The sequence below is a fragment of the Trichomycterus rosablanca genome, chromosome 12, assembly GCF_030014385.1.
Source record: "Trichomycterus rosablanca isolate fTriRos1 chromosome 12, fTriRos1.hap1, whole genome shotgun sequence".
Classification (NCBI taxonomy): domain Eukaryota; kingdom Metazoa; phylum Chordata; class Actinopteri; order Siluriformes; family Trichomycteridae; genus Trichomycterus; species Trichomycterus rosablanca.
The window spans coordinates 27,276,360-27,302,762 of NC_085999.1; the positions used below are offsets into that span (position 1 = coordinate 27,276,360).

Sequence of the window (26,403 nt, forward strand, 5' to 3'; positions counted from 1 at the left end):
ATGGAGAAAACAGAGAGCCGTTTGGTGGATTTGCTGTTGATGGGAGAGTTGGAGGCAGCAAATCGAGGGCTAGAAGAAGGGGTTTACTCCTGGGAGGAGCTGGATCGGCCTCACAATGTTGAGGGCAACACTCCTCTCATCAGTGCTTGTCAGATGGGTCTCAGCATGGTAAGTGATGTCTGCTTTACTAAAATACGTGTTTTTGTGTTGTAGGGTTTGAAGTTTTTCACCTTCACTGCCTTGTAATTTTAAAATGTCAGCAAAATCAGCTTCATGGCTGCTGTAAGTGGGTCCCACTTCTTTTTTTCCCTTTTCTCCCGATTTACCGCAGTCAGTTTGTCTTTCACTGCTGTTGATATTGCTGCTTATATGCCATCCGATGCATGCGCAGTCCTAGCGGACCCCTTCTTTACACCTGTGCTTCTGCACAGGTGCCTCGGTCTGCTAACCAGAGTCCTTGCACAGCATTTGAACACCCTGCCCACTCAGTCTGGTCATTTCCTCACCCAGCAAACACGGTGGCAAATTTGTGTCTGCTGCACTGTCAAGTGTGCCTGCTAGATGGCACCCAGCCGACCGATAGCAGAGAGCGTTCAGAATCTCGACACTGGTGTGCTAGCAGAATATCCTGCTGCACCACCTGGGTGCTGGGCCCCACCTTTAAGTGCCCTTTGTAGGGATGATCACTTTGATTTGGACTGCAGATTTGCTTAAACAACCAAACTCAATAAGTAGAAGGGTTGTCCACATATGTTTGGACTTATAATGTACATGCACCTTACATGCACAAGTGTATGTAAACTTTTGACTTCAGCTGTATTAATAAAGTAATATTTTGGTAAAATAATTTTACCAGAGCTCAGGTGGAAAAGCAGTTAATATGAAAGTTCACCATCCAAACTCGAATCTCAGTGGTGCTATCAGCCGGCTGGGTATCTACACAGACATGATTGGCTGAGGAAAAAGTGGGGGTGGTCGAATACCTGTAATAGACTAGTGCCCTATTCAGGGTATTCCTGCATTGTGCCCAATGTTTCCCAATAAAATGATTATGTGATGTGATTCTGATTAGGATAAAGAAGTTTAAAAAAATAAAATAAAATAAAATAAAATAAAATAAAAATGATTAAATAAAATCACAAGTCAATGGTTATTGCCTTTTATTGCAGACTTTGTTTACACAAATTAAACTGGTCCATAATGACCTAATTAATACAGACAGAGCAAGAAAAGCCAAATCCCAAATGTACAAACTAGGGCTGGCACCGATCCGATACTCGGTCCGATATTGGCCCAAATCACTGGATCGGATATCGGAAAGAAAAAAACGTGTAATCCGATCCGATACCGTTGCTTAATGTAAATAACACTTAATGTCAATAAGGCCATTGTTTATATGTAAAGCAAATAACACACGAAGATACGTTCCAACAAAGTGTCGTTTATTGCTCTTGATGACATCATTAACATGTGCCACTGATCTACAACTGATCCACAACAGCCATTCAGAAATTAAAACACACTGACCTACTTAAACTTTTAGCATTTAAAAAATCATCTACTACTGCCACATCTAAAAACACTGTTTAAACACAATACAAATCGCTTTATAAATGATAAATCGCTCCCCTGAGATAAAGAAAACCTTGTCTTGTCCAGGCTTGGAGATATCCATTAGTGTTATGAAATAAAACAAACTACACTGTTTCCCATTTAGCCACGGATGTCCTCTTCAAAATCCAGCAGGGTTTTTTAATGAGCGCGCTTTGGTTTTTACTAATCTAAAAACGTGACAGAAAATCTGTCGGAAAATCTCAACTCTGCGTCAATTCTAATTGGTCCATCGTGTTTGATTGACATCCACATCTTCCAATTGTAGACACATTTGTTAAACAAGCCAAAAATGCTGCTAATGTTGTGTGTGTAAAAGTTAAAATAAAAACTGCAGTTTTGCATATGTGTGATGTTGTAGGTTCTGTATTTATTCCTTTAGAATATTTGTTTCACAGTCTGAGAATTGTTATTTAGATAGCTACAGTAGTTTAACCATGGTGATTGAGACATGTATTATTACTGCTTAGTTGTTTGAGAGGAGAAATGACGTATCGGAGTGGTATTGGTATCGGCAGATACTCAATTTGCAGTATCGGTATTGGACACAAAAAAGTGGTATCGATTGAATATATGTGATATATTAATATATGTAATATAAAATTAATATATATATATATACAGATAATATGTCAGATACAGGAAAGGCTAATCCAAATTTCCTCACTTGTTTTTTACATAATGGCCTCCCAGGTGTAACATTCAAAACATCCCCAACTTCCAGCTACAGTACTAGATCCAGTGGGAGCAAAGTCTTTCTCAATTCCCATGCTGCGTTTAACTTACAATACGTGACCAATGACATAATATTAATCCTATAACACCACAGTCCTCAAGTGTTGTTGAGAAGCCTGAACAAGACTGCAACTGTTCTTTTTTGCTTTGTTTACATGTATTTTTTTCTGTCTACGCAGGTCATGCATTTCCTTCTGGATAGAGGAGCAGACCCAACACTGTGCAACCACAGCAATCAGACGGCACTGCACCTCAGTCAGCCAAGCCTACAGGGCGAGATGTTGGCAGCCATAACGAAACCTTTCCCCCACTGCACTCAGCTTTTAAAAGCTGCTTGGACAGGGGACATTCATGCCCTCCAGCACCTGCTGGTACGCGGACCATACTTTGTCTTTCACTTACCATTTGGCAGGTGGGAAACATGACACCAGCAACCATAGCTTTTATCTTGTACCATACAGTCAAACACAGTTGAGATGCTTAGAGAGATTACAGAGAGGATTTCCACCACTGGCCATCTGTATTTACTTTACAGGAAATGCTCGTCACCCCTTCAAGGGGGGTTGATCATTTTGACACTGCCCACAAGTTCTGCATACATAAAAATAAGACATCTCATGTGGTAAACAAAATTGTCTTTGTTTTAGTCAAAGACAGACTCGTTGGATGTGAACATCCAGAACCAGAATGGGCTTACCCCACTGATGCTGGCAGTGAGAGATGTCGATCTGTTCGAGGGGCTTCAAGGCACCAAGGGATGGGACTACAACTCCATTGGTGTAGTGAAGGAACTGCTAGCTCTGTCTGCGTAAGTATTTTTGTAGTCTAGGTCAAATCAAGAGAGTGGGATGCTTCAAGTCAAGAACAAATATTGTACTTGGATCCCTGGATGGCAACTCAAAGACTGAGACATGAATAACCCCCTAATTACTTTTCCTTTTTCATATTTTCAGAAATGTGGACCTTCAAGATCAAAAGGGCTATGATGTTCTTCACTATATCTCTCAAATCAGGAGTTTTATTAAAGAAGAGCTACTTAGGATTGTTTTGGTATCACGCTCGCAATCTGGTGAGATACACTTTATTTAAAAAGCTAGTAAAGTGCAACATAAGGTAACTACTAGATCTAACTTTTAGTCCTAATTCAGAATTAGAAAGCGGCACCCAGGTGGTGCAATGGGATATTCTGCTAGCACACCATTACAGAGATTCTTAATTGCCACCGGTCAGCTGGGCGCCATCTAGTGGGCATAATTGGCAGTGCCTGCAGGGAGGGAATGACCGGAATATGTGAGTGGGGTCTTCAAACGCTGTGTAAGGACCCTGCAGAGTGCATGGGTGGAAAAGTGTTCCGTTAAGGGCTGCTCTTGGGAGGCGTGAGCAGCAATATACCCTCCTCAACTGCAAAATATCGGGGATCTCCAGCAGTGGAAGACAAATTGACTACGCTAAATTGGGAGAAAATGGAAGAAAAATGCATATATAGATATATATACCTCCTTGTTTCTACATTCACTGTCTATTTTATCAGCTCCACTTACCATATAGAAGCACTTTGTAGTTCTACAATTACTGACTGTAATCCATCAGTTTCTCTACATACTTTTTTGGCCTGCTTTCACCCTGTTCTTCAATGGTCAGGACCCCCACAGGACCACTACAGAGTAGATATAATTTAGGTGGTGGATGATTCTCAGCACTGCAGTGACACTGACATGACGTGGTGGTGTGTTAGTGTGTGTTGTGCTGGTATGAGTGGATCAGACACAGCAGCGCACAGCAGCGCACAGCAGCGCAGCGATGAGTTGGTCGTCTTCGAGACCTATATCAGTGGTCTTAGGACGCTGCCTACGGGGCGCTGTTGGCTGCATATATTTTTGGTTGGTGGACTATTCTCAGTCCAGCAGTGACAGTGAGGTTTTTAAAATCTCCATCAGTGGTGCTTTGTCTTATCTTCTAATACCAGCACAATACACACGAACACACCACCACCAGGTCAGTGTCACTGCAGTGCTGGGAATGATAAATGATACCTGCTCTCTGGTGGTCCTGTGGGGGTCCTGACCATTGAAGAACAGCATGAAAGGAGGCTAACAAAGCATGCAGAGAAACAGATGGACTACCGTCAGTAATTGTAGAACTACAAAGTGCTTCTATATGGTAAGTGGAGCTGATAAAATGGACAGTGAGTGTAGAAACAAGGAGGTGGTTTTAATGTTGTGGTTGATCGGTGTATATATACATCCTTAAAAACCTCCATTGGTATCTATAATTCTAGAACGTTATTTATGGGGGTCTGTGAAGTTTCTTTTTGCTTGCTGATTTGTGTCTGCCTTTGTAAAAAAAAATAGTGTCAAAGCATGTGGAGGCAGAACCTTCTCTCAGCCACTTTCCTGCCCATGGTACATCTACACCAGCCAAAACAAGGGTAAGGTGCCTTTCTAGGCTTCACTCACTTTGCCATCTACTCCATTTGTGGTCAAAATCAAACTAAATCACTTTTAATAAACATTTTAAATGCTGAAATGCTTTTTTTACAGAACCTAATGGAATCTTACGACTGTATTACTGTCCAAAACAGTCACAAATATTTCAACAAAGGTAAGTTAACAACTTTGAGAAGCAAGAATAAAACAGCTGACATGCCAGCACCTCACCTCCACCTGCTCAAAAAAAATACAGTAGCTCTCTGTGTTCCTTACCCACCCCAGGCAACTCTCTCCCCTGCATTAACACACAAGCCCTCCCTGTCACAACACAACGATACTCTCAAACCCGGCCCATCCCGCGAAACCCTGGCGACAATAGAAGGGGTGGGTCTGACAGATCACTCGGTCATTCGTGCTAAGTGACTCTGCTCAGAGTCTGGAACCAAACACTACAGAACGCATCGCTCGAAGACATGCTTTAAAGGGAAATACTTATCATTTGGAATTTAGGGGCTTTTTGAACGGAAAGGTGGGCTAACAGTCGTACTGTTTTCTGAATTATGAATTAGTTTGATTACTATGACTTAATTATCCAGTTTGTCACTGGTTTGTGTCCTCCAATTGAGAAATCACTCAAAGGAAAGGATTTGCTTCTTAATTTAGTCTAACCTGCATCTGCATCTGTGATGATTTGATCAAGTCCTACCAGCAAATTACAGGCTGACCTATTTTACCCTTACATCTGTTCGCAGATAAGATCATCGTCTTCCGCTTCCAGAGTGCCACGGAGCCCAGGATGAGCGCTAGACAAGATCTGTACAAGGCAACTGGGTGAGCCAGCTGAGCACATACACACCGACAGATAGAGTCAATTAGCATTAAAAAACAAATTAGTCAGTGAACAATGTTGCACCATTAAGCAAATACCACTCGAGTAGCAGCTGCTTACGCAGGCCCACTGTAGGCTTGAAAGAGCTACTGCAGCTTAGCTTGTGTAAATTCAGGATATTGTTCTCTCTGTTATACAAAGGCTGTATAGAGGAATACTGTTACAGGTTCGACCAGCTGTCAGCAAAAGAGCACACTTCCAGCCCATGTTATTATCCAAAATCTCATAGTGGGAGGGCACAGAGAGAAAAATATTGTCTGCGTGTAGAGCAGTCATGGTAACTGTAATCCTATATAGGCATTATGAAACCTTTTCCTGTGTCGTTTCATAACGTACTAACTGGTATAACTAACTGCAGACTCCTGGCATAAAATAACTCCACCACTATAAAGTTCTGTGTACACACTCAAACTCAGTTTGCAGGAAATACACCCATCACGCATAACATTAATACCACCTTCCTTATATTGTGTTGGTCCCCCATTTGCTGCCCCATACGCAACAAACTGTGATGCTCTGTGTATTCTGACACCTTTCTATCAGAACCAGTATTAACTTCTTCAGCAATTTGAGCTACAGTAGCTCGTCTGTTGGATCGGACCACACAGGGCCAGCCTTCGCTTCCCACGTGCATCAGTGAGCCTTGGCCACCTTCGACCCTGTCACTGATTTACCACTGTTCCTTCCTTGGACAACTTTTGATAGCTACTGATCGCTGCAGACCGGAAACACCCCACGAGAAAGATAAATAGATGGATGGATGGATGGATGGATGGGAAAGTCTTACAACAAGGTTCAATAGAAAAAAGTATTAAGTAAAATAAGGGCAGTGATAGCTCAGAGGTTAAGATACTCGACTAGGCCGCTCAGGTGGCGCAGCGGTAAAAAGAAACGCGCTGCAACCAGGGCTGGATTCTGAGAAGCGTCGTATCGAATCCAGCCTTGCTTTACCGGTTCGAAGCTGAGTGGCTATATGAGCAACGATTGGCCGGTTGCTCATGTGGGGGGTGGGACAAAGAACCGGATGTGGGTCTCTCTCTGTCAGAATGCGATTGCGTTCTCTGCCGGCTGATTGGAGGCGCTTACACAGAGATGGGAGAGGGTGCCCTTAGGGTGTGTCTCTCCGCATGCAACGCTAGGTGGCGCCAAACTCGTCGATGTGTGGGTGGCAAAGATGCATCTGGTGTTTCGGAGGGGATACGGGTTAGCTTCAATCACCTCCGTCAGGGCAGGGTTCGGCATAGACAGAGAGGAAGCACGGTGCTAATTGAACAATTGGATGCGCTAAAAGGGGAGAAAAAGGGGTTAAAAAAAAAAAAAAAAAAAAAAAAAGATACTCGACTAGTAAACAGAAGGTTGCCGGTTCAAGCCCCGGCACCACCAAGTTGCCACTGTTGGGTCCCTGAGCAAGGCCCTTAACCCTCAATTGCTCATTGTGTAAGTCGCTTTGGATAAAAGCGTCTGCTAAATGCTGAAAATGTAAATGTAAGAAATATTAAGTAAGTATTGCAGTACAATGTTGGTAGGAATAAATATATATGCAATATGTAATATAATAGAAAAATTACAAAAGTGTCTTGGCATTAAATGTCCAGAAATGTGAGTGACAGATCATGCTTCATGGTATTAACTCAGAGCAATGATGTCCCGGAACAGTGGGGATGAGTTATACAGTGAGATCGCTGTTGGTACAAACAATTTCCTGTATCGTTCCTTCTTACAGCGGAGCTGGATGAGTCTGTTACTGAAGGTGCTCCGCTGTCTGACTAGGAGGTCATGGAGGGGGTGTGATGGATTGTACAGTATGGAAATGAGTTTGTTTACAGACCTCCTTTCAACCACCAACTCAAAGCCTTCCAGTGAGCAGCCCAAGACTGAGCCAGCCTTCCTGATCAGTTTATTAAGTTTTTTTTGCATCTCCCACTCTGATGCTGCCTCCTCCAGTCCAGTCTGTTGTCAAGCCAGACACCCAAGTACTTGTACGTGTCCACCAGTTCAACATTCTGACCCATGATGGTAACAGGGAGCTGCAGTTTGGGAGATGCTCTGACCCAGTCGTCCAGCCATCACAATTTGGCCCTCATCAAACTCGCTCAAATCCTTACACTTGCTCATTTTTCCTGCTTCTAACACATCAACTTTGAGGATAAAATTTTCACTTGCTGCCTAATATATCCCACCTACTAACAGGTGCAGTGATAAAGAGATAATCAGTGTTATTCACTTCACCTGTCAGTGGTCATAATGTTATGCCTGTAATAATAAGGAATAATGCATCAAAGGAAGTTAAACTCATTCACAGATGAGAACTAAAAGACAAACATTCAGCCAATGTTTTGTCCAGTATGGATGGAATCATAAGATAAAGAACATGTCTGTTATTTTTTCATTTTTGGTAATATTACATGGTCAAATGTCCAATTAATTTGTGGGCCCATACAGGTTGATAAAGGCATGTGTTAGGGTGTAAAATGCACAGCAAAAACAAGTAAATAATGACAACAATGAGTTGTGCAATCAAGGTATACACATTATTTAAAAATATATATATTTTTTTGTAGATGGACGAAATCATTACCAAGCCTGAGGGAAAAGGATAAATCCTGGACAATGCCTGGCACTATGCATCCCACTTTTGATGTTCCAATACAAACATCTTTAGCAGCTCAATCTCCAAGACTCACTAAGAAGAACAAAACTGTTATGGAGACTCCTTCAAAACCACGACTTTCTCAGCTAAGCCAGTCAGCTCCAAGTCTTGCTCTTCTGGATGCAAGTTTCCTACTACAAGTACGAGCCAATATTAGCAGCAGTAAGTATTTGGAAAATGTTATGACACTGATACTTGTAATGAAAAGTTTTTGATTAATGGCACTCAGGTGGCGAACATTTCGAACTCGTCTGTTCGAAACTCAGCTCTGCTATCCGGCAGGCTGGGCACCTACACGAACAACGATTGGCTGTTGTACAAGGAGGGTGCCGGACGGGACCTCATAACTGATGCAGTTACGACCTCTGCTGGCTGATTGATGGCACCTGCACAGAGATGGGGGATAATGAGGATCAGGGTGTGTCTCTCCGTACACAAAGCTGATCTGCAAATGAACTCGCCTCGTGCAGGTGAAAATATGCAGTCGGATATTGCACACGTGTCGGAGGGGCATGTGTTAGTCTCGGCTCTCCTCAACCAGGGTGGAGTTCAACATTAGTAGAGAGGAAGCAAAAAGCATTTGGGTAATTGGATACGACTAGATTGGGAGGAAAATTGTTTTTAATTCATTATATGTTGTGGTTCCCTTACAGGGCTGAGTGGTGAAAAAAACTGTAATTTTAACAGGCAGGTAAGAAAAATCCCTCCAGCCTAATACAGTTGTATTCAAATTTTATTGATATGTAATATATTTTTATCAGATTAACAAAGGATATGTTTGGAAAAATCAAATGGACAAGAGCGTCACAAGTATTCAGATAGCATTCATACATTGTCATAAAGCCATTAAAAAAAATTACAGCTTTAATAGGTATACAGTAAGAATGAATTCGCTATTTGTGATTTTGGGGTTCAATGTTGACCCATTTTTCCACCACCTGCAGTGACTGTAATTATTTATTAGTATAACGTTTCTTGTCTGTGGCAGTGGTAGCTCAGCGGTTAAGGTACTGGACTAGTAACCAGGAGGTTGCCGGCTCAAGCCCCACCACCGCCAAGTTGCCACTGTTGGGCCCCTGAGCAAGGCCCTTAACCCTCAATTGCTCAAAAATGTGTTCAGTATTGTATGTCGCTTTGGATAAAAGCGTCTGCTAAATGCCGAAAATGTAAATGTAAATAACGTCATGTTTCACACACTTTGGTTACATTCATGACAGAAACGGTAGTCACTAGTTACACAAGATTAATCAGTTCACAAGTTTAATGTCAAACACAGTCATGGTCTGTAAATTTTACATCTCCAATTCACCTCACTTGCATGTCTTTGGACTGTGGGAGGAAACTGGAGCTCCCGGAGGAAGCCCACACAGACACGGGGAGAAGATGCAAACCCCACACAGAAAGGACCCAGATCGCCCCACCTGGGGATCAAACCCAGGACCTTCTTGCTGTGAGGTGACAGTGCTACCCACTGAACCACCGTGCCGCCCGTTGCGGTGACTGCACTTGTGGATGGGTGTTTGGGAAGTTTATAGCATGGCTCTTTGTATGTAATATGGCTCTGTGTAAGACTCATTACTGACAGGTAAAATGATGCAGCTGGTGATTTAGCACGTCAGAGAGGGAGTGTGATAGTCTCAGGTCTCTTTGACCAGTACAAGGGTGGTACAAGCGGTACAATATGAGAATTGCAACAAGGGCATTGGAGGCAATTAGATTGGGAGAAACATTGGGAAAAAATTATAGTTGGCCAATTAGTTTTAGCAAAGTGTCATATACATTTACGGCATTTAGCAGATGCTTTTATCCAAAGCGACTTTACAGTACTATGACAGTATACAATCTGAGCAATTGAGGGTTAAGGGCCTTGCTCAAGGGCCCAACAGCAGCAACCTGGCAGTGGTGGGGCTTGAACCAGTGACCTTTCGATTACTAGTCCGTTACCTTAACCACTAGGCTACAACTGCCTAGAAATTCTTTCTTCGCATATCCCAGCTTGTTTGGATGGCGCCCCTGGAGCCGAGAGGGTTAAGGACCTTGCTCAAGGGCCCAACAGTGGCTGCATGGCAGAGCTGTGATTTGAACTCTCAGCCTTTCAGTTGATAGCCCAAAGCTCTACCCACTAGGCTACCACCATTAATATAAAGTCAAACAATAATGTGTTCATAAAGTTTAAAGTTTAAAGTGAATATGTGCACAAGTTATAATCACAAATTTAATAAATAAATAAATAACAAATTTAGGTGGATTAATACTTGTGCCCCTGCACTATATATATACAGTGTATCACAAAAGTGAGTACACCCCTCACATTTCTGCAAATATTTCATTATATCTTTTCATGGGACAACACTATAGACATGAAACTTGGATATAACTTAGAGTAGTCAGTGTACAACTTGTATAGCAGTGTAGATTTACTGTCTTCTGAAAATAACTCAACACACAGCCATTAATGTCTAAATGGCTGGCAACATAAGTGAGTACACCCCACAGTGAACATGTCCAAATTGTGCCCAAAGTGTCAATATTTTGTGTGACCACCATTATTATCCAGCACTGCCTTAACCCTCCTGGGCATGGAGTTCACCAGAGCTGCACAGGTTGCTACTGGAATCCTCTTCCATTCCTCCATGATGACATCACGGAGCTGGTGGATGTTAGACACCTTGAACTCCTCCACCTTCCACTTGAGGATGCGCCACAGGTGCTCAATTGGGTTTAGTCCATCACCTTTACCTTCAGCTTCCTCAGCAAGGCAGTTGTCATCTTGGAGGTTGTGTTTGGGGTCGTTATCCTGTTGGAAAACTGCCATGAGGCCCAGTTTTCGAAGGGAGGGGATCATGCTCTGTTTCAGAATGTCACAGTACATGTTGAAATTCATGTTTCCCTCAATGAACTGCAGCTCCCCAGTGCCAGCAACACTCATGCAGCCCAAGACCATGATGCTACCACCACCATGCTTGACTGTAGGTAAGATACAGTTGTCTTGGTACTTCTCACCAGGGCGCCGCCACACATGCTGGACACCATCTGAGCCAAACAAGTTTATCTTGGTCTCATCAGACCACAGGGCATTCCAGTAATCCATGTTCTTGGACTGCTTGTCTTCAGCAAACTGTTTGCGGGCTTTCTTGTGCGTCAGCTTCCTTCTGGGATGACGACCATGCAGACCGAGTTGATGCAGTGTGCGGCGTATGGTCTGAGCACTGACAGGCTGACCTCCCACGTCTTCAACCTTTGCAGCAATGCTGGCAGCACTCATGTGTCTATTTTTTAAAGCCAACCTCTGGATATGACGCCGAACACGTGGACTCAACTTCTTTGGTCGACCCTGGCGAAGCCTGTTCCGAGTGGAACCTGTCCTGGAAAACCGCTGTATGACCTTGGCCACCATGCTGTAGCTCAGTTTCAGGGTGTTAGCAATCTTCTTATAGCCCAGGCCATCTTTGTGGAGAGCAACAATTCTATTTCTCACATCCTCAGAGAGTTCTTTGCCATGAGGTGCCATGTTGAATATCCAGTGGCCAGTATGAGAGAATTGTACCCAAAACACCAAATTTAACAGCCCTGCTCCCCATTTACACCTGGGACCTTGACACATGACACCAGGGAGGGACAACGACACATTTGGGCACAAGTTGGACATGTTCACTGTGGGGTGTACTCACTTATGTTGCCAGCTATTTAGACATTAATGGCTGTGTGTTGAGTTGTACACTGTACACTGACTACTCTAAGTTATTTCCAAGTTTCATGTCTATAGTGTTGTCCCATGAAAAGATATAATGAAATATTTGCAGAAATGTGAGGAGTGTACTCACTTTTGTGATACACTGTATATATATATAAAAAAATTCTGGTATCTGTAATCTTAATATATTCATCATGTACACTGTAACTTTCAGGATGGGCTTCCAGTTTTGTGCCGACGCGCTCCAAAACACTTGGCTCCACTTGACAAAGGATACTCCAATGGACTCATGCTTTCAAGCCTTGAGCAACCTGTTCCACCTGACCCCACCAGCATCTTGCCTTTGGGATCCAGACAAAGAAAAAAGAGTTACTCCAGACAGACCACAAGAGGGTCGAGAGCCATGAGAAAGGGTAGCGAGGAGAGCAATTCAAGCAGCGGCAGCAGTCAAAGCTCTTTGGAGGAAGAAGAGGATGAGGAAGACATCAGCCCAGGAAGGACAGGAGAAGTGATTAGTACCTTAAGGAGAGAACCCGTTATGCCACGGTCCCAGTCATCTTTCCAGGCTTCCAAAACGAGTATCAAATCGAATAAAGATAAGCCAATCACATGTACATTTAAAAAGAGTCAAGTTGAGGCAGACTTGACGCATGACACTACAGGATTTTCAGAAGAACTGAACCATTTTGAGAGGACTTTTAGCCCACAAGAACAGTATGATGACCATGTGCACATAAACGTTAATGAACATCGTAATGTCGAAGCAAAGGACAGACACGCAGCCAAAGAAGGCAAGTCCAACTTTGTTGATATCAAGAATAAAGAAATCTCTCCCCCTCTGAACATCATGCTACACCCTAATCCAGTAAAGACAAGTAGAGCCAGTAAGATGACCAAAAGAAAGGAAAGAAAATGCAGATCTGCTCAAACCAATCAGTCCTCAAACCTCTCGGCCAACGTCAATACGAGTCGTGAAATTAAGCCCATAAGGAATCCATTACCACAGGTCATAGTTAGAAAGATGTACCTCATAGATGACATTGGTGGGGAAAACAACAAACTGGACTTGCCAAACATGGCACCCACAATACAAGACCAAAATCTTAAAGACACTATAATAAACCAAGAGACCCTACATTACATAAAGTCAAGTGGTGCCAAAAAGACATTAAGGAATTCCAAAAATCAAAAGCAGCAACTCAACAGGGAGGTTAAACAAAGAGAATCTAAAAAAACAGGAATTCTAGGAACACAACGTGCAAAATCATCTCTGGACCATGTGAGCTACAGGGACATGTTTCTTGAAATTCCTCAAGAAGCTGAAGGACCGGCTATTTGTGAGATGTTTGCCACGCCACTATATGAAAAGCTTAGAGTTAGCAGTTCTGCAGAAAGAAACAAGCAAATACGGTCAGCACCGCCTGTTAACAGAAAACTCAACAGACAACAAAGAGTTCAAAAATCTTTGGAAGGTTACAGAAAAAAGCGTCCACAAAAATGTACCAATGCTAAAGGCAAACTACTCAAGAATGGACCACAAAACCAGCGCCAAATGGTAATATCTGCTATTGAAGTGAAAAGGCCGATAAGCAGCTGTAAAATTCTCAGCATTAACGACAAGGTGACACCTTTTCCAGGCTTACAAGTAAAAACTCAAAGTGGCCAAATGTTGTCTCTGATTGAAGAAGTTCTTTCAGAGACAGGGACAAACACACCCATCCATAATCAGCCAGCAGATTTATCCATATCTTTTCACTCACTCAGAGCACCCTGTTTAGATACGAACATTTCACAGAAACAGAAAACAGGAGATTTGAAGGATAACGGAGATGCCTCAAGTGGAAACGAAGACTCTGTCGTGGGCGAGTTCCCAGGGCAGCCCTTGATCAACACATGGACAAGTAACAGGACACAGTCTCCTGTGTACCAGAAGTTTTTGGATGACGTGGGTGATGGGCCTGTTACAGATGATTTGCTGAGATGTTTAGCAGAAGAGCTAATTTCACTAGAGGATAAAGAGGTGGAGAGTCTGAAGACTGAGACGCCAGAGATGAAGTTCGCAAATGCTAATCCAAGTGAGGTAAAACATGTGAAGATGTCTTCCATTGTCTTAAATATACTTTCCAAGTGCTTAATTTAAACTACTGTAGTATATGATAAATGGCTTAATTCCATGTTACCAGGGCACTTCATCATCAAACAAACTGGGATACAGTGAGAGATCCAGTGTAAATGACACCATCATATGGACAAAAGGAGAGATTTTAGGCAGAGGAGCCTATGGAACTGTAAGTATCTCATTGCTGACCAATCTAATTTGAGGTTGTCTACATGATTTTAAGGGACAAAATACAGTCTGAAGAAAGCAAGGTCTTTCAAGGCCTCTAGATCATCAGGGCGACCATCAGTTTTCTTAGGGGGACCATATTTTGGTTTTCAAAAAAAAAAAAAAAGACACTTGGCAGGATGACAGCATGGGCCAGACGGACACCTGTACTGGGTGGAAGGTTTGGTTTGGTTTGGTTGGGTTGGGGGTGGGGGGGGGTGGGGGTAATACCTCTGTCTTAGTATGCACACTTGAAAATTTTAACAAGAAATACTTTAGATACTTTAGGGAGTTTTTCCTTGCCACTGTTGCCCTCGGCCTTTTCTTCCCTTTTTAGCCCGTCCAATTGTATTTATATATATATAAATTCCTCCCTAATAAGGTAAACAAAATATATAGAAAATATAAAAAATATATTTCACATAAAAAAAAAAAAAAAAAAAAAAAAAATATATATATATATATATATATATACACACGTATATACAGTATATATAAGCTGATAAGCTTATCAGGGGCACTTCAACAGCAAAGTTGACATCCTAGAGATTGCTGTAGTAAGTAAAAAGTTACATGTTGCTGTTGTTTTAAAATTGCAGGTGTATTGTGGACTCACTAATCAAGGCCAGCTGATTGCAGTCAAGCAGGTGACTCTGGACGTCTCAAATTCAGAAACCACAGAAAAAGAGTACAACATGTTGGAGCAAGAGGTCGATCTACTGAAGAACCTCGAGCATCCAAACATAGTGGGGTTCCTGGGTACAGCTCTGTCTGGAAACATAATCAGCATCTTAATGGAATACATCCCCGGAGGCTCCATCTCCAACGTCCTCAGTCGCTTCGGGCCCTTACCAGAGAAGGTGTTTGCACTCTACACCACACAGATCGTGGAAGGCGTATATTATCTCCATGCCAACCGAGTCATTCACAGGGACTTAAAAGGAAACAACATTATGCTTATGCCCAGCGGCATCATAAAGCTGATCGACTTCGGCTGTGCCCGGCGCCTCAACTTCCAGACCCACTCCGGAAGCCGTAGCGATCTTCTAAAGTCTGTGCATGGTACACCCTACTGGATGGCTCCAGAGGTGATCAACGAGACCGGTCATGGGAAGAAATCGGACATCTGGAGCATTGGGTGCACCATCTTCGAAATGGCCACAGGAAAACCACCACTAGCGAACATGGGCAAGATGGCAGCGCTTTTCTATATTGGAGCCCAGAAGGGTTCGATGCCCTCACTGCCTGATGAATTTACAGAAGAAGCTAAAGGCTTTGTGAAAGCATGCTTGATCAAGTATGTCTCTATTTATTCACATCAATGTTAAATATATGATAATTAATTATACAACCCCAAATTACAAAAAGTTGGGACAGCATGGAAAATGCAAATAATAAAAACAGAGTTTCTTACATTTAGTTTTATTTGATTGCAGACAGGATGAACCTGAGATATTTCATGTCTTGTCTGGTCAACTTCATTTCATTTATTAATAAACATCCATTCCTGCATTTCAAACCTGCAACACATTCCAAGAAAAGTTGGGACAGTAAAGCATTTACCACTTTGTAATGTTGCCATTCCTTTTCACCACACTTAAAAAGACGTTTGGGCACCGAGGATACCAAGTGATTTAATGTTTCAGCTTTTATTTTGTCCCATTCTTCCTGCAAACACGTCTTAAGATGTGCAACAGTACGAGGGACTTGTTGCTGATAAGTCTGGATGGTCTTTTTCATCTTTGGTCCGGAGCACACGGCATCCATTTCTTCCAAAAAAGACCTGGAATGCTGATTGATCTGACCACAATACACGTTTCCACTGTGTGATGGTCCATCCAAGATGCCTCCGAGCCCAGAGAAGTTGACGCCGCTTCTGGACATGGTTAACATAAGGCTTCTTTTTTGCACAGTAAAGTTGTAAGTGGCATTTGTGCATGTAACTCTGTATTGTAGTGCTTGACAAAGGTTTGCTAAAGTAATCCCTCATCCATGTGGTTATATCAGCTATTGTTGAGTGACGGTTCTTGATGCAGTGCCGTCTGAGGGATCGAAGATCACAAGTGTTCAGCTTAAGCTTGCGCCCTTGGCCTTTACGCACTGAAATTCCTCCCAATTCCTTGAATGGTTTAATGATATTATGCACTGTAGAGGGAGAAATATGCAAATCCCTTCCAATCTTTCTTGGAGGTACATTGTTTTTAAACATTTCAATCATTTTCTCACACGTTTGTTGACAAACTGGAGATCCTCTGATCATCTTTGCTCATCAAAGACTCAGCCTTTCCTGGATGCTGCTTTTGTACCAAACCATGATTACAATCACCTGTTTGGAATCACATCATTATTTAGTTTTTTTCACCTCATTACTAGCCCTAAATTGCCCCCGTGCCAACTTTTTTTTAAATGTGTTGCAGGCCTGAAATTCAGGAATGGATGTTTATTAATAAATGAAATGAAGTTGAGCAGACAAAACATGAAATATCTCAAGTTCAAACTGTCTGCAATCATATAAAAGTCAAAGTAAATGTAAGGAACACTGCATTTTTATTTTATTTGCATTTCCCATACTGTCCCAACTTTTTCTGATTTGAAGTTGTAAATATACTAAAGTGTGTTGTATTTGTACTGATGTTGAGTTCTCTTTCTTTTTTCAGTGAACAGGAACAGAGACCATCAGCAGCAGATTTATTAAGGCATCCATTTATCAACAAGCAACAGAAAAACAGCAAGCCCAGTACAAAACCTAATCATTTAGCTAATTAGAGCACCTGTTTATAAATGTAACTGTTAATTAAACAGAATTAACAACCCAGACAAGATGTTTAAGGTGGTAGAAATGTTGTGATTTATTGTTAGTCGAAATCAAACAAGTAAATGAAATAAACTAATCAAGACTTGCACTTGGCTCTCTATTCCTGTTTCTAGCATAAAGGCCAGGAACATCAATTATTGTCCTTCATTCTCTTTACTATGAAAATTATGTACAAAATCACCGATCTATGGAAGAAGCTGACTAAAAAAAGACATCGCAAGACCGACTGATCGAATACTGATGAAACTCGTCTGGTTGCTTTGTATAAAACATAAATTATTTAACATGTTACTGAGCGACCGTGTTGTACAGGCAGGCTACAGCATCAAGCCTAAAAAGATTTAAATGCACTTCACAGCAAAAGTTGTAAACGTTGTATTATTCTACATTTCTTTCTTTCCTTTATCCAAGGCCATGCATGCATCTGGCATCCAGCATGGGGTCACTGTGGAGGTCAGAAATATAATTCTTGTTAATTACAAGTTGCCTCTGACAACATGCCAGGTGATTGGTGGATTGCCTAGCATGATGTATCCCTGCTGGTAGTCATGCACAATACAGGCTAACACCCTTCACAAAAATGCTGCAGTGTGGGTCACTATGGACTGTCGACACTGTGATTCCTGACCCTACGTTCACACTGCGTCACTGATATTTTTAATGGCTTGACCGAAGCTGGGGGGAGACACACTGGACCCATGCGAGCCAGAGCCAATCGTTGGTATTTGTCGCTAATCTGTGTCGTGCCTAATCTGTATAATGAACATGTCGCTTTGTCTCTCGCTTGTGTGAACCTAGGGTTAAAGTCACTCCTTCCAATAACATCAAGTGATACAGCAGCACCAAACCTGAGAATTTATAGTATAGCTTAACATACAAAAATGTATGTACATTTATATCCACTTTCTGAAAACGACTGAAGCATGCACATCTTGCACTATATAGCCAAAAGTATGTGGACATGCTCCTTATTACTAAGCACAGGTGTTTCAGCCATAACCAGTAATACGTTATTTGCTCTTAATGCTCTGTGGTGATAATTTGGGAATAACATAGACATGATTTGACATAAATCGAGTTTGGTGTGGAGGAACTCTAGCGGCCTGTAAATAGCGCTGACCTCAACCCCATCGAAATAAATGGACGCATCAATTACACGTCAGTCTCCAATCAAACATCAAGGCCTGGCCAGAGGTGGTTTACAAATTCCCACAGACACACACTGTAAAACACTCTGCATTTTACAACAAACTTGTAGAAGAGCTTATGCTGTTATAGCTCCAATAGGGGGACAAGTTTCTTAATGCACGGGTTTTGGAACACGATGTCTACCATTATGTTTTACAGCATTCATCAGAGGCCTTCCTCCAAACTAAAAGTTTGCACTGCAGGCAAGTAAGGATTAAGATCTTTGTGTAGGGGCCCAGCGCTTAAACCAGCAACCTTCGGATACACAGTCCAGAATCTTAACCGCTGTGGTGTCCACATAAGTTTGGCCATATAGTGCACACACCAGGTATTAAAAAAGGAATGAAAAAAATCAAACAAGTGTGTTCAAATGACACAACTGAAAACTGACATCTTAGCCTCTCGAAAACAAACGTATCCAAACCAAACTGAGGTGGCATGTGCCTTCAGTGTCTTCACTTGTAAATCCTAAATTATATAAGGTGGAAAAGAAATTGCACCATTAATGCTGACGGCATACCTTACACTTCTTTGCACATTTTTTTAGGCTGGCCCCATCACGCATACACATATGCATCAACCCTTCATGGTCCATCTGAAATTATTGAGGACAAAGCAGTCATAACATACCGATAAAGGGCTAAACCTGAACTGCTAAGTGATCACAAGATGAGGAAGCGTTTTATTTTTTCTCCAGTCAATCTGGGCCATAATTTTCCCCACTTCATCTTGAGGATGAAATCTAACATCATCCTTTTTCCTACAGGTTCAGAAGTTAATTCCTCAGCCAATGTTAAACGTGTCCGTGTAGTGTCTGAACGATCCTCATGGCCGTGGCTCTCCACCGGCTCCTTGTCCAGTTTCTCCACCGTGCTGAGCTGGCCGAAGCCCATCTGCTGTGCGACAGAGGGGGAGGGAGGGGGGTTAGGAAAACTGATGCTAGATGACACACTGCTGTACAGAGGAAAGTGAAGAACTACCTGTGCCCGACTTGGAGCTTTTACTCTTTCTCGAGTGGTGGTTATGGCTGCCTTCGACGTGCGTCCTTTTGCGAGAAGAGCTCGAGGTCTGGGCTGCGCTTGCACCCTCGCCAGCAAGAATCACAGGACTCCTGAGGGCAGAGCCATTGCCACTGTGCACGTGTGGGTTGCAGTGGCCGTGTTTATGGTGGTGACGATGAGCAGAGTGCTTCTCCTTGCTCACCATGGGGCTGGAATGCTTGCCTTTGGTGCCGCTCTCATCCGACGAGCTGTGCCGCTCCGACGAGACCTTGATTTTCATCTTCAGCTCCTCTTTGCTCCCGCTACTCTTTTCAGCCTGGCTCAGGACGGGAAGGCGAAGCTTTAGCGAGCTCCCTTTCGCCCGCTTTTCACCCAGGCTTTTATCCTGACCTGGAAAGGGCAGTTTCATTTTGAGTGGGGAGCTGACAAGGGTGCTGCTGCTCGAACTCTGCTGCCCATGAACGTAGGGCTGGGGTGGCTTCAGGTGCTCGACCTGGCCAGAGCTTGTGTACAAATCTCTAAGCTCAGGTTCGGTGCTAGGTTGCTCTTGCTTCCGTTTCTGTGCCGCCAACTCGGCTGCATGCTTTTCCTTGTATTTCTCTAAGGACATCTTCTGCGGTGTAGGGGCTGATGGAGGCGGGAACACAGGGGCTTGGTGCTTGTTGACCTTGTGATCATGTTTGGCTGCAATTAACTCTGCACTTTTGTCAGGCCGTTGTGGGTGCAAGGGAAGCTGTTTTGGAGCATACGTGTCCGTGCGGCCTTGCTCTTGAGGCCAGTCACTGGGGGCAGTGAAAGTGTATGGGGTGCCCAGTGGATTGCCAATATGGTCCAATGACAAAGTGCCCCCTGGGAGAGACATAGGAAATGACGTAGAAGGTTTGGAAAAAGCCGCACTCGTAGAAACCCCAGGAATGGTATCTATGAGCGACTGGTCTTGAATTGACGAGGGGGCGGCTGAAGAGCTGCTCTCTGATGAAGGTCCCTCAGTTTTGGGTTTCTTGGCAGCCTGTGTCGCCTAACAAGAGGAAAGAGGTTATTAAACATTGTGCATAAAAATACCCAACAACCGAATCAATAGCAAGCACTAGCATTACCCTCCAGTTTCGAATCCTCTTTAACCTACTAGGAGTCTTCTCCAAAATCTGAAGAAATTCGTGAGTCAACTCTGCAAGAGAAAACATAACACCTCTTGTGGCAGACCCAAATAAATATATACATAAAACTGAGCTAAATGAGCTAAGAAATCAACATTCAGCGTAAAAATGTATTGTTATTTTTTTACAATTCAATAATAATGTTTAAAACATGTAAATTGGGCTGATGGTGCAACAGTCCAATACGCTAACAGAGTTCGAGCTCAGCAGTGCTACCAACCTAACCCACAGGTCTGGTGAAAATGACAAAATGTTTGGTGGGGAATTTACATGTGGCATACAGTGACTCTCCGTACGTGATACGGTTTTGTGAGGGAACCCATCGCTGAGTGGTGAAAAGAATCGGCCAGCAACATTGTGCGTGTGTAAGGAGGTGTGTGCAAGAACGAGGGTGGTGCATGTGGAAAAGAAAGTGCTACAGGGGACTAAAACTAATAATTGAGAGGAGGTGAGGGGAGAAGCCTTTTTGCATAAAATGATAGTTTTAAGTCTGTATCAATGAACACTGTGATAGTTTATCACCACATTTAATCACATCCCAGTTAGTCTGGCACCATCTACCAGTATGAAGTGGAATTCCATGCCTGTAATAATTCCCTATTATTTCGCTTCCAAATAAATACCTAGCATACAATCTACATCACTTACCGTCTAGTAGCTCAAGCGTGACCGAACTGTCCACATACTCCCACCAGTGTTTGCCATCAGTCGACACGGGGATCTCCCAGTTAGACCACTTGCAGGCCAGGTGAATGCACACACAAGCAATGACAGTCGGCCTATACTGCAGGCAGAACGTGGTGAGGTGAAGGCTGCATGGAGGAAACAAGACCAAAAGAAAAAAATCCTAATCAGCCACGGCACACAGAGAAGTATTGTATACATACTTACAAAATAATAAATGTAACAAAGAATCTGTTTAGAAATCTGTAAAAAAGATCCATTTCATAAGACAGCTTTGTACAAATATTACATGGCCAAGAAATTGTAGAGGGGGAGGGCTAAGACATTGTCTAAAAAATGGCAAATGTAAGAAAGCTGGGCTGAGGGTTGTCATGGACTACTGTGATAATAAGTTTAAATATTTCAGTGATTTAAAAAGACAATAAAATGACCTGGTTACATATTCACACATTTTGGTAATTAATTATGGTAAATATTCCAAAAGCCATGCAAATACTATCCAAGAACAGATGAAAAGGTTTAAAGATTAAAGTCTGAGCACTAAAATGTCCATGATTACCATCCATGTATGTACTATAAAGTCTTACATTTACAAATGAGTCAGGTACATAATGGTTGCTCATAGAAAGTAAAAGTAACTGGAGCATCAGTACAAAGGGATTTAACATTTGATGTATGTTCGTTTGTTTATTAGGGTTTTAACGTCATGTTTTACACTTTTGGTTACATTCACGGTAGTTACTCGTTACACAAGGTTCATCAGTTCACAGAGTTATATCGAACACAGTCTTGGACAGTTTAGTGTCTCCAATTCACCTCACTTGCACGTCTTTGGACCGTGGGAGGAAACCGGAGCACCCGGAGAAGACCCACATGGCGAGAACATGCAAACTCCACACAGAGAGGACCCGGACTGCTCCACCTGGGGATCGAACCCAGGACCTTCTTGCTGTGAGGCGACTGCGCTACCCACTTAGCCACCCCAACTGAGCCTTTTAAACACCAGGTTAACACCAATGCCTTTAATTCCACATTTGTAGCAAAGTATAGGCAACCAGGTAAGTACAAGAACTGCTCACAAAACAGTCATAGCCTTAACCATGAGTAAGATACAGGCCTGAAAGCTTGACTCCTATACTGAGGGGGTGGAATAAGTATGGTGTACTGTAAGAAAACTCGTAACGATTACCTAAATCACCATGACATATTAGTCATGCATCTATATTTTGGGCCTGTGCTGATCTGTGCTCACTCTGCTTTAAATGAATATATTCTATTACTATTGATTTCATGTACAGAAATTCAATTACATGCCTGTAAGGATCCAGCTCAGGAAATGACACAATGCCAAACCTTTATATATATATTTTATGTGTTGGTGTGAAGGAACTATAGTAACCTTGGAACTCTGCTTACAAGCCAGACTTTCTCACCCAACATGAATTGGAGGGACTGTCAAAAAATGGACACCATGATCAGGTGTGAACATAATTCTGCCATATTTAACTCATTTAATACATTTTCTCTGAAAAGCAGCTTTTAAATATGAACAATGACCTTCACAAAACAAAATGTTGACAGTCCTGCATCCAAACACTGCACAAAATGAAACACATACACAAATAACAGAAGAACTAAATATAGGATCATTGTCAAACACCTAGAATAAATAATTTAAAAAGCTCAACCTTTTGACAGAAAGTAAATAATAAAGCAAACATTCAGCATAAAAAAAGCATTATGACTAACCCGTTGAGGACCTTTTCACTTCAGCAGGACATCTCCAAAGCGTTACTGCTGCATGACTTAACAGGTCGTTGCAATAATTCAATCTAGCAATTAATTCCAAACATATCTTTTTAGAGTTTTTTTTTTTTGAATAGTTAAAACAGGTCCTTAATGGGTTTTTTCCAAATTAACATTAACATTTTAATGAATCTTAAAAAAAAAAAAAAAAAATCAGGCATACTGTAAAGCTGAAGAAAAACTAACCAAAAACGTAAAAAAAAATTTTAAGCCGTCTAGGGACTTACCTTGTGGCTGTCTACGTTATGTTTACATCTGTGTAATCTTTAGCGGCTATTCAGGCTACCAAAGTGTCTTTTTAGACAAATGCACTTCTGTAACCGAGCAAACGTGAGGTTCAAGAGCACCACTACACTTCGCATTGTGCATTCGACCCCTTAGTGCCAACAGTGATCCCTCGTACAATACACCGCACTGCGACCGGGGCCGGTACCGCCCTTAGCCGTCCCTGAGAGGTACGAGGCATCCCAAAGACCACCGGCGCATTGAGGGTGTTGGACACTTTGAGGGGAACCTGCAGTAAAGGAAGCTATAGTGTGCAGTCACAGTGCAACAAATGAGGTTCAGGATAACAACCTGTTGGTAGCCATGAAATAGGAAGTCTGTGCCAGATCCTTGCTTGCTGTGGACAGGAAACAGAGAGGTTGTTAGGCTCCTGCATAAAGTTGTACATACAAAATAATAAGCTGAATGCTTCATTTAATACAGGGTTACCTCTTCTTGTACTGTGCGTCATGCTTAGCCATAGTTTAAAAGTCAAATATTTTAAAAATAAACACTAGGTTAAACACTTATGGGAAAGTTTAAAGTCTGTACCTCGCACTAGCTGGGAACATTTCACAACATCAGTATGAGGATGTTCAATAGTTATTTCAAATCCTGCAACAGAAAGTGCATTATCATCAGCTTTCCATAAGCCTAGAAAGCCTTTCAGTAAGTAGTCTGATGGCTAGCCATGTGCCACTAATCATTTTCACATGTTAACAGGACATTAAATATGCATTATGGCATTAGACATTGATAGCAGGGCTCAGTACATTTTCAGATACGTGGACTCTGATCATCGTACAATAAATGAAGAAAAACACATCTGGACTATGATGCTAAAGTGTGCGCTTGTAGTGGTCAGACTGCCATTGTGTTTGTTGATAAATTGAATTTGTTGAGGCATCTCTAATAGCATGGGACCTGGATAAAATTGTAACTTTTAAAAAAAATTTTTTTACCCCTTTTTCTCCCTTTTTAGCGCATCCAATTGTTCAATTAGCATCGTGCTTCCTCTCTGTCTATGCCGAACCCTGCCCTGACGGAGGTGATTGAAGCTAACCCGTATCCCCTCCGAAACACGAGCAGCAGCCAGATGCATCTTTGCCACCCACACATCGACGAGTTTGGCGCCACCTAGCATTGCATGCGGAGAGACACACCCTAAGGGCACCCTCTCCCATCTCTGTGTAAGCGCCTCCAATCAGCCGGCAGAGAACGCAATCGCATTCTGACAGAGAGAGACCCACATCCGGTTCTTTGTCCCACCCCCCGCATGAGCAACCGGCCAATCGTTGCTCATATAGCCACTCAGCTTCGAACCGGTAAAGCAAGGCTGGATTCGATACCACGCTCTCAGAATCCAGCCCTGGTTGCAGCGCGTTTCTTTTTACCGCTGCGCCACCTGAGCGGCGATAAAATTTTTACTTTGCTGTCAATGCTAGAACGCAGTATGTAACTTACACACTGACAATGCTGCAATTAGCAACAAATATCAAATGTATACACCGGTCCTAAAGTATATAAAACTTCATGAAGGCATCAAAATGACCGTGCATTTAGAGTTCAATATGAATAATATAATAGCAATTTACTGCATTAGCTATTTGAACATGAGGGCAGTTGTAGTCTAGCGGTTAAGGTACTTGTCTAGTAATCGAAAATTGCTGGTTCAAGCCCCACCACTGCGAGGTTGCCACTGTTGGCTCTTGAGCAAGGCCCTTAACCCTCAATTGCTTAGACAATATACTGTCACAGTACTGTAAGTCACTTTGGATAAAAGCGTCTGCTAAATGCCGAAAATGTAAACATGTGCAATTTAAAAAACAGAAACAAATGAATAAATTGTCTTAATTGGCACAGTGGTAAATTATGTAAGCCCACTAATGCCAGGATCCTAGATTCAAATATGTCTGAGGGCTTGATGCCCTGTCAATGAAAATGAATGAGGGACTGAATTGCAGGTTTTGCTTATTTCTAGAGGTACATAAAGCATTGCTTTGATGTTTAAAAATGTCAAGATGTTTTATACCATTTGTGGTTAAACATATAAGATCATTACTTTTCACACTATACTAGATATTGAAAAATATCTTGTCTGATTGATATCATTATTTATATCATTTGTAATATCATGTCTATTTTCAGATTAAACAGCTAGATTTTTTAATTGCAGACCGGTAAATACACAATGCACAAAGCTGTGGAGGAAAGCTTGAAACATTTCATGATTAAGTAATAAAAAAAAACATTACATTTCCATTTTTTTCAAAGTGAAAGCAGAATAGGAAATGAAGTCTCCAAATTATTAACATTTGTGCTATCTGCTTTGCCATTGTAGAGAAAGTCAGAGCCTTGCTGCAGTGGTCACACTTTGACTTTCAGCCAAAATTTCTGAGTGCGCTAGAACTTTTTCATTAACCTTTGAACGCAAATAATATCGGCTTTACCAATGCCTACTAATCACATACATATTAAACAATTACATTATTATGAATTACAAATGAATACATTACAGGTCTTATTATTCTTGTTATATATGTTTCCACTGTGTCGTGTGTGACACTGAATGCCCACTGAAAAACTGTGTGTGTAAGGATTAGCATATAACAAGGCTTGTAATACTGTTGCTTTTTTTAAGTTAATGGTTTTTTCAACAATTCATTCATTCTTACACAGGCTTCCACTTACCTAAAGTCTGCAGCACTATGGTTTCAAGTATCACCAGCTCTTGAGCTTGCTGGAGGTATGCCTGAAGTTCAACAGACAATCATTACATGATGCCTGTAATGTGTATTTCCTTATATAACCTACAACCCACAGTATCATCAACCATTATGTTTACAGGTTGATAGTCTTGGCAGCTACGTTATGAGCTGATTTTGGGGCAGAGAGCCTATTTAGTGTAACAGAACAGCCATGGGTACCATAAGAAGTGGCATGTCACAGGCTGACCACCATAAACTATATGGCCAAAACTATCTGGACAACCCTACTAATTATTAAAATTATAAGTTCATCCACACCTATTACTAATAAATGTATGCAATCAATAATATAAAAAGGCAGGAAGGGTCTTGTCTGTTTAAGCACAACAGCACCCCTTTGCACAAAAACAAACTAGGTGTAAAGGAAATCCAGTGGTTCTCACAGA

The 26,403-nt window shown here is 42.0% G+C and overlaps 2 protein-coding genes across 4 annotated transcripts in view; one reads left to right on the plus strand and one right to left on the minus strand.

Moving 5' to 3' along the window:
- Positions 1-17,164, plus strand: map3k19 (mitogen-activated protein kinase kinase kinase 19). Its single transcript, XM_063005400.1, has 11 exons — positions 1-168; positions 2,526-2,717; positions 2,994-3,154; positions 3,300-3,415; positions 5,528-5,606; positions 8,226-8,476; positions 8,968-9,005; positions 12,223-14,135; positions 14,224-14,296; positions 14,934-15,631; positions 16,992-17,164. The coding sequence occupies exons 1-11, from the start codon at positions 1-3 to the stop codon at positions 17,098-17,100; spliced, it is 3,798 nt and encodes a 1,265-aa protein (XP_062861470.1). The 3' UTR covers positions 17,101-17,164.
- ccnt2a (cyclin T2a) overlaps positions 17,159-26,403 on the minus strand; it is a 14,872-nt gene continuing 5,627 nt past the window's right edge. Inside the window, exons 4-10 of one of the 3 annotated variants that reach the window (XM_063005531.1) lie at positions 25,941-26,001; positions 23,802-23,864; positions 23,562-23,607; positions 21,144-21,307; positions 20,436-20,506; positions 19,318-20,356; positions 17,159-19,230 (exon numbers count right to left, since the gene is read on the minus strand). In XM_063005531.1, the coding sequence (XP_062861601.1) occupies positions 19,163-19,230; positions 19,318-20,356; positions 20,436-20,506; positions 21,144-21,307; positions 23,562-23,607; positions 23,802-23,864; positions 25,941-26,001 (1,512 nt within the window). In that variant the 3' untranslated portion in view covers positions 17,159-19,162. Of the gene's footprint in view, positions 19,234-19,317; positions 20,357-20,435; positions 20,507-21,143; positions 21,308-23,212; positions 23,608-23,801; positions 23,865-25,940; positions 26,002-26,403 lie in introns of those variants that run through there. The other 2 variants (XM_063005530.1, XR_010014126.1) reach the window with 2 other exon arrangements.

What these genes read in the sequence shown, in the direction of transcription:
- map3k19 (XM_063005400.1), top strand. Translation starts at nt 1, where the DNA reads ATGGAGAAAACAGAGAGCCGTTTGGTGGATTTGCTGTTGATGGGAGAG. An exon ending in ATGCCCTCCAGCACCTGCTG is followed by an intron (nt 2,718 to 2,993) that starts GTACGCGGACCA and finishes TCTTTGTTTTAG; the next exon opens with TCAAAGACAGACTCGTTGGA. An exon ending in GCAGAGGAGCCTATGGAACT is followed by an intron (nt 14,297 to 14,933) that starts GTAAGTATCTCA and finishes TTAAAATTGCAG; the next exon opens with GTGTATTGTGGACTCACTAA.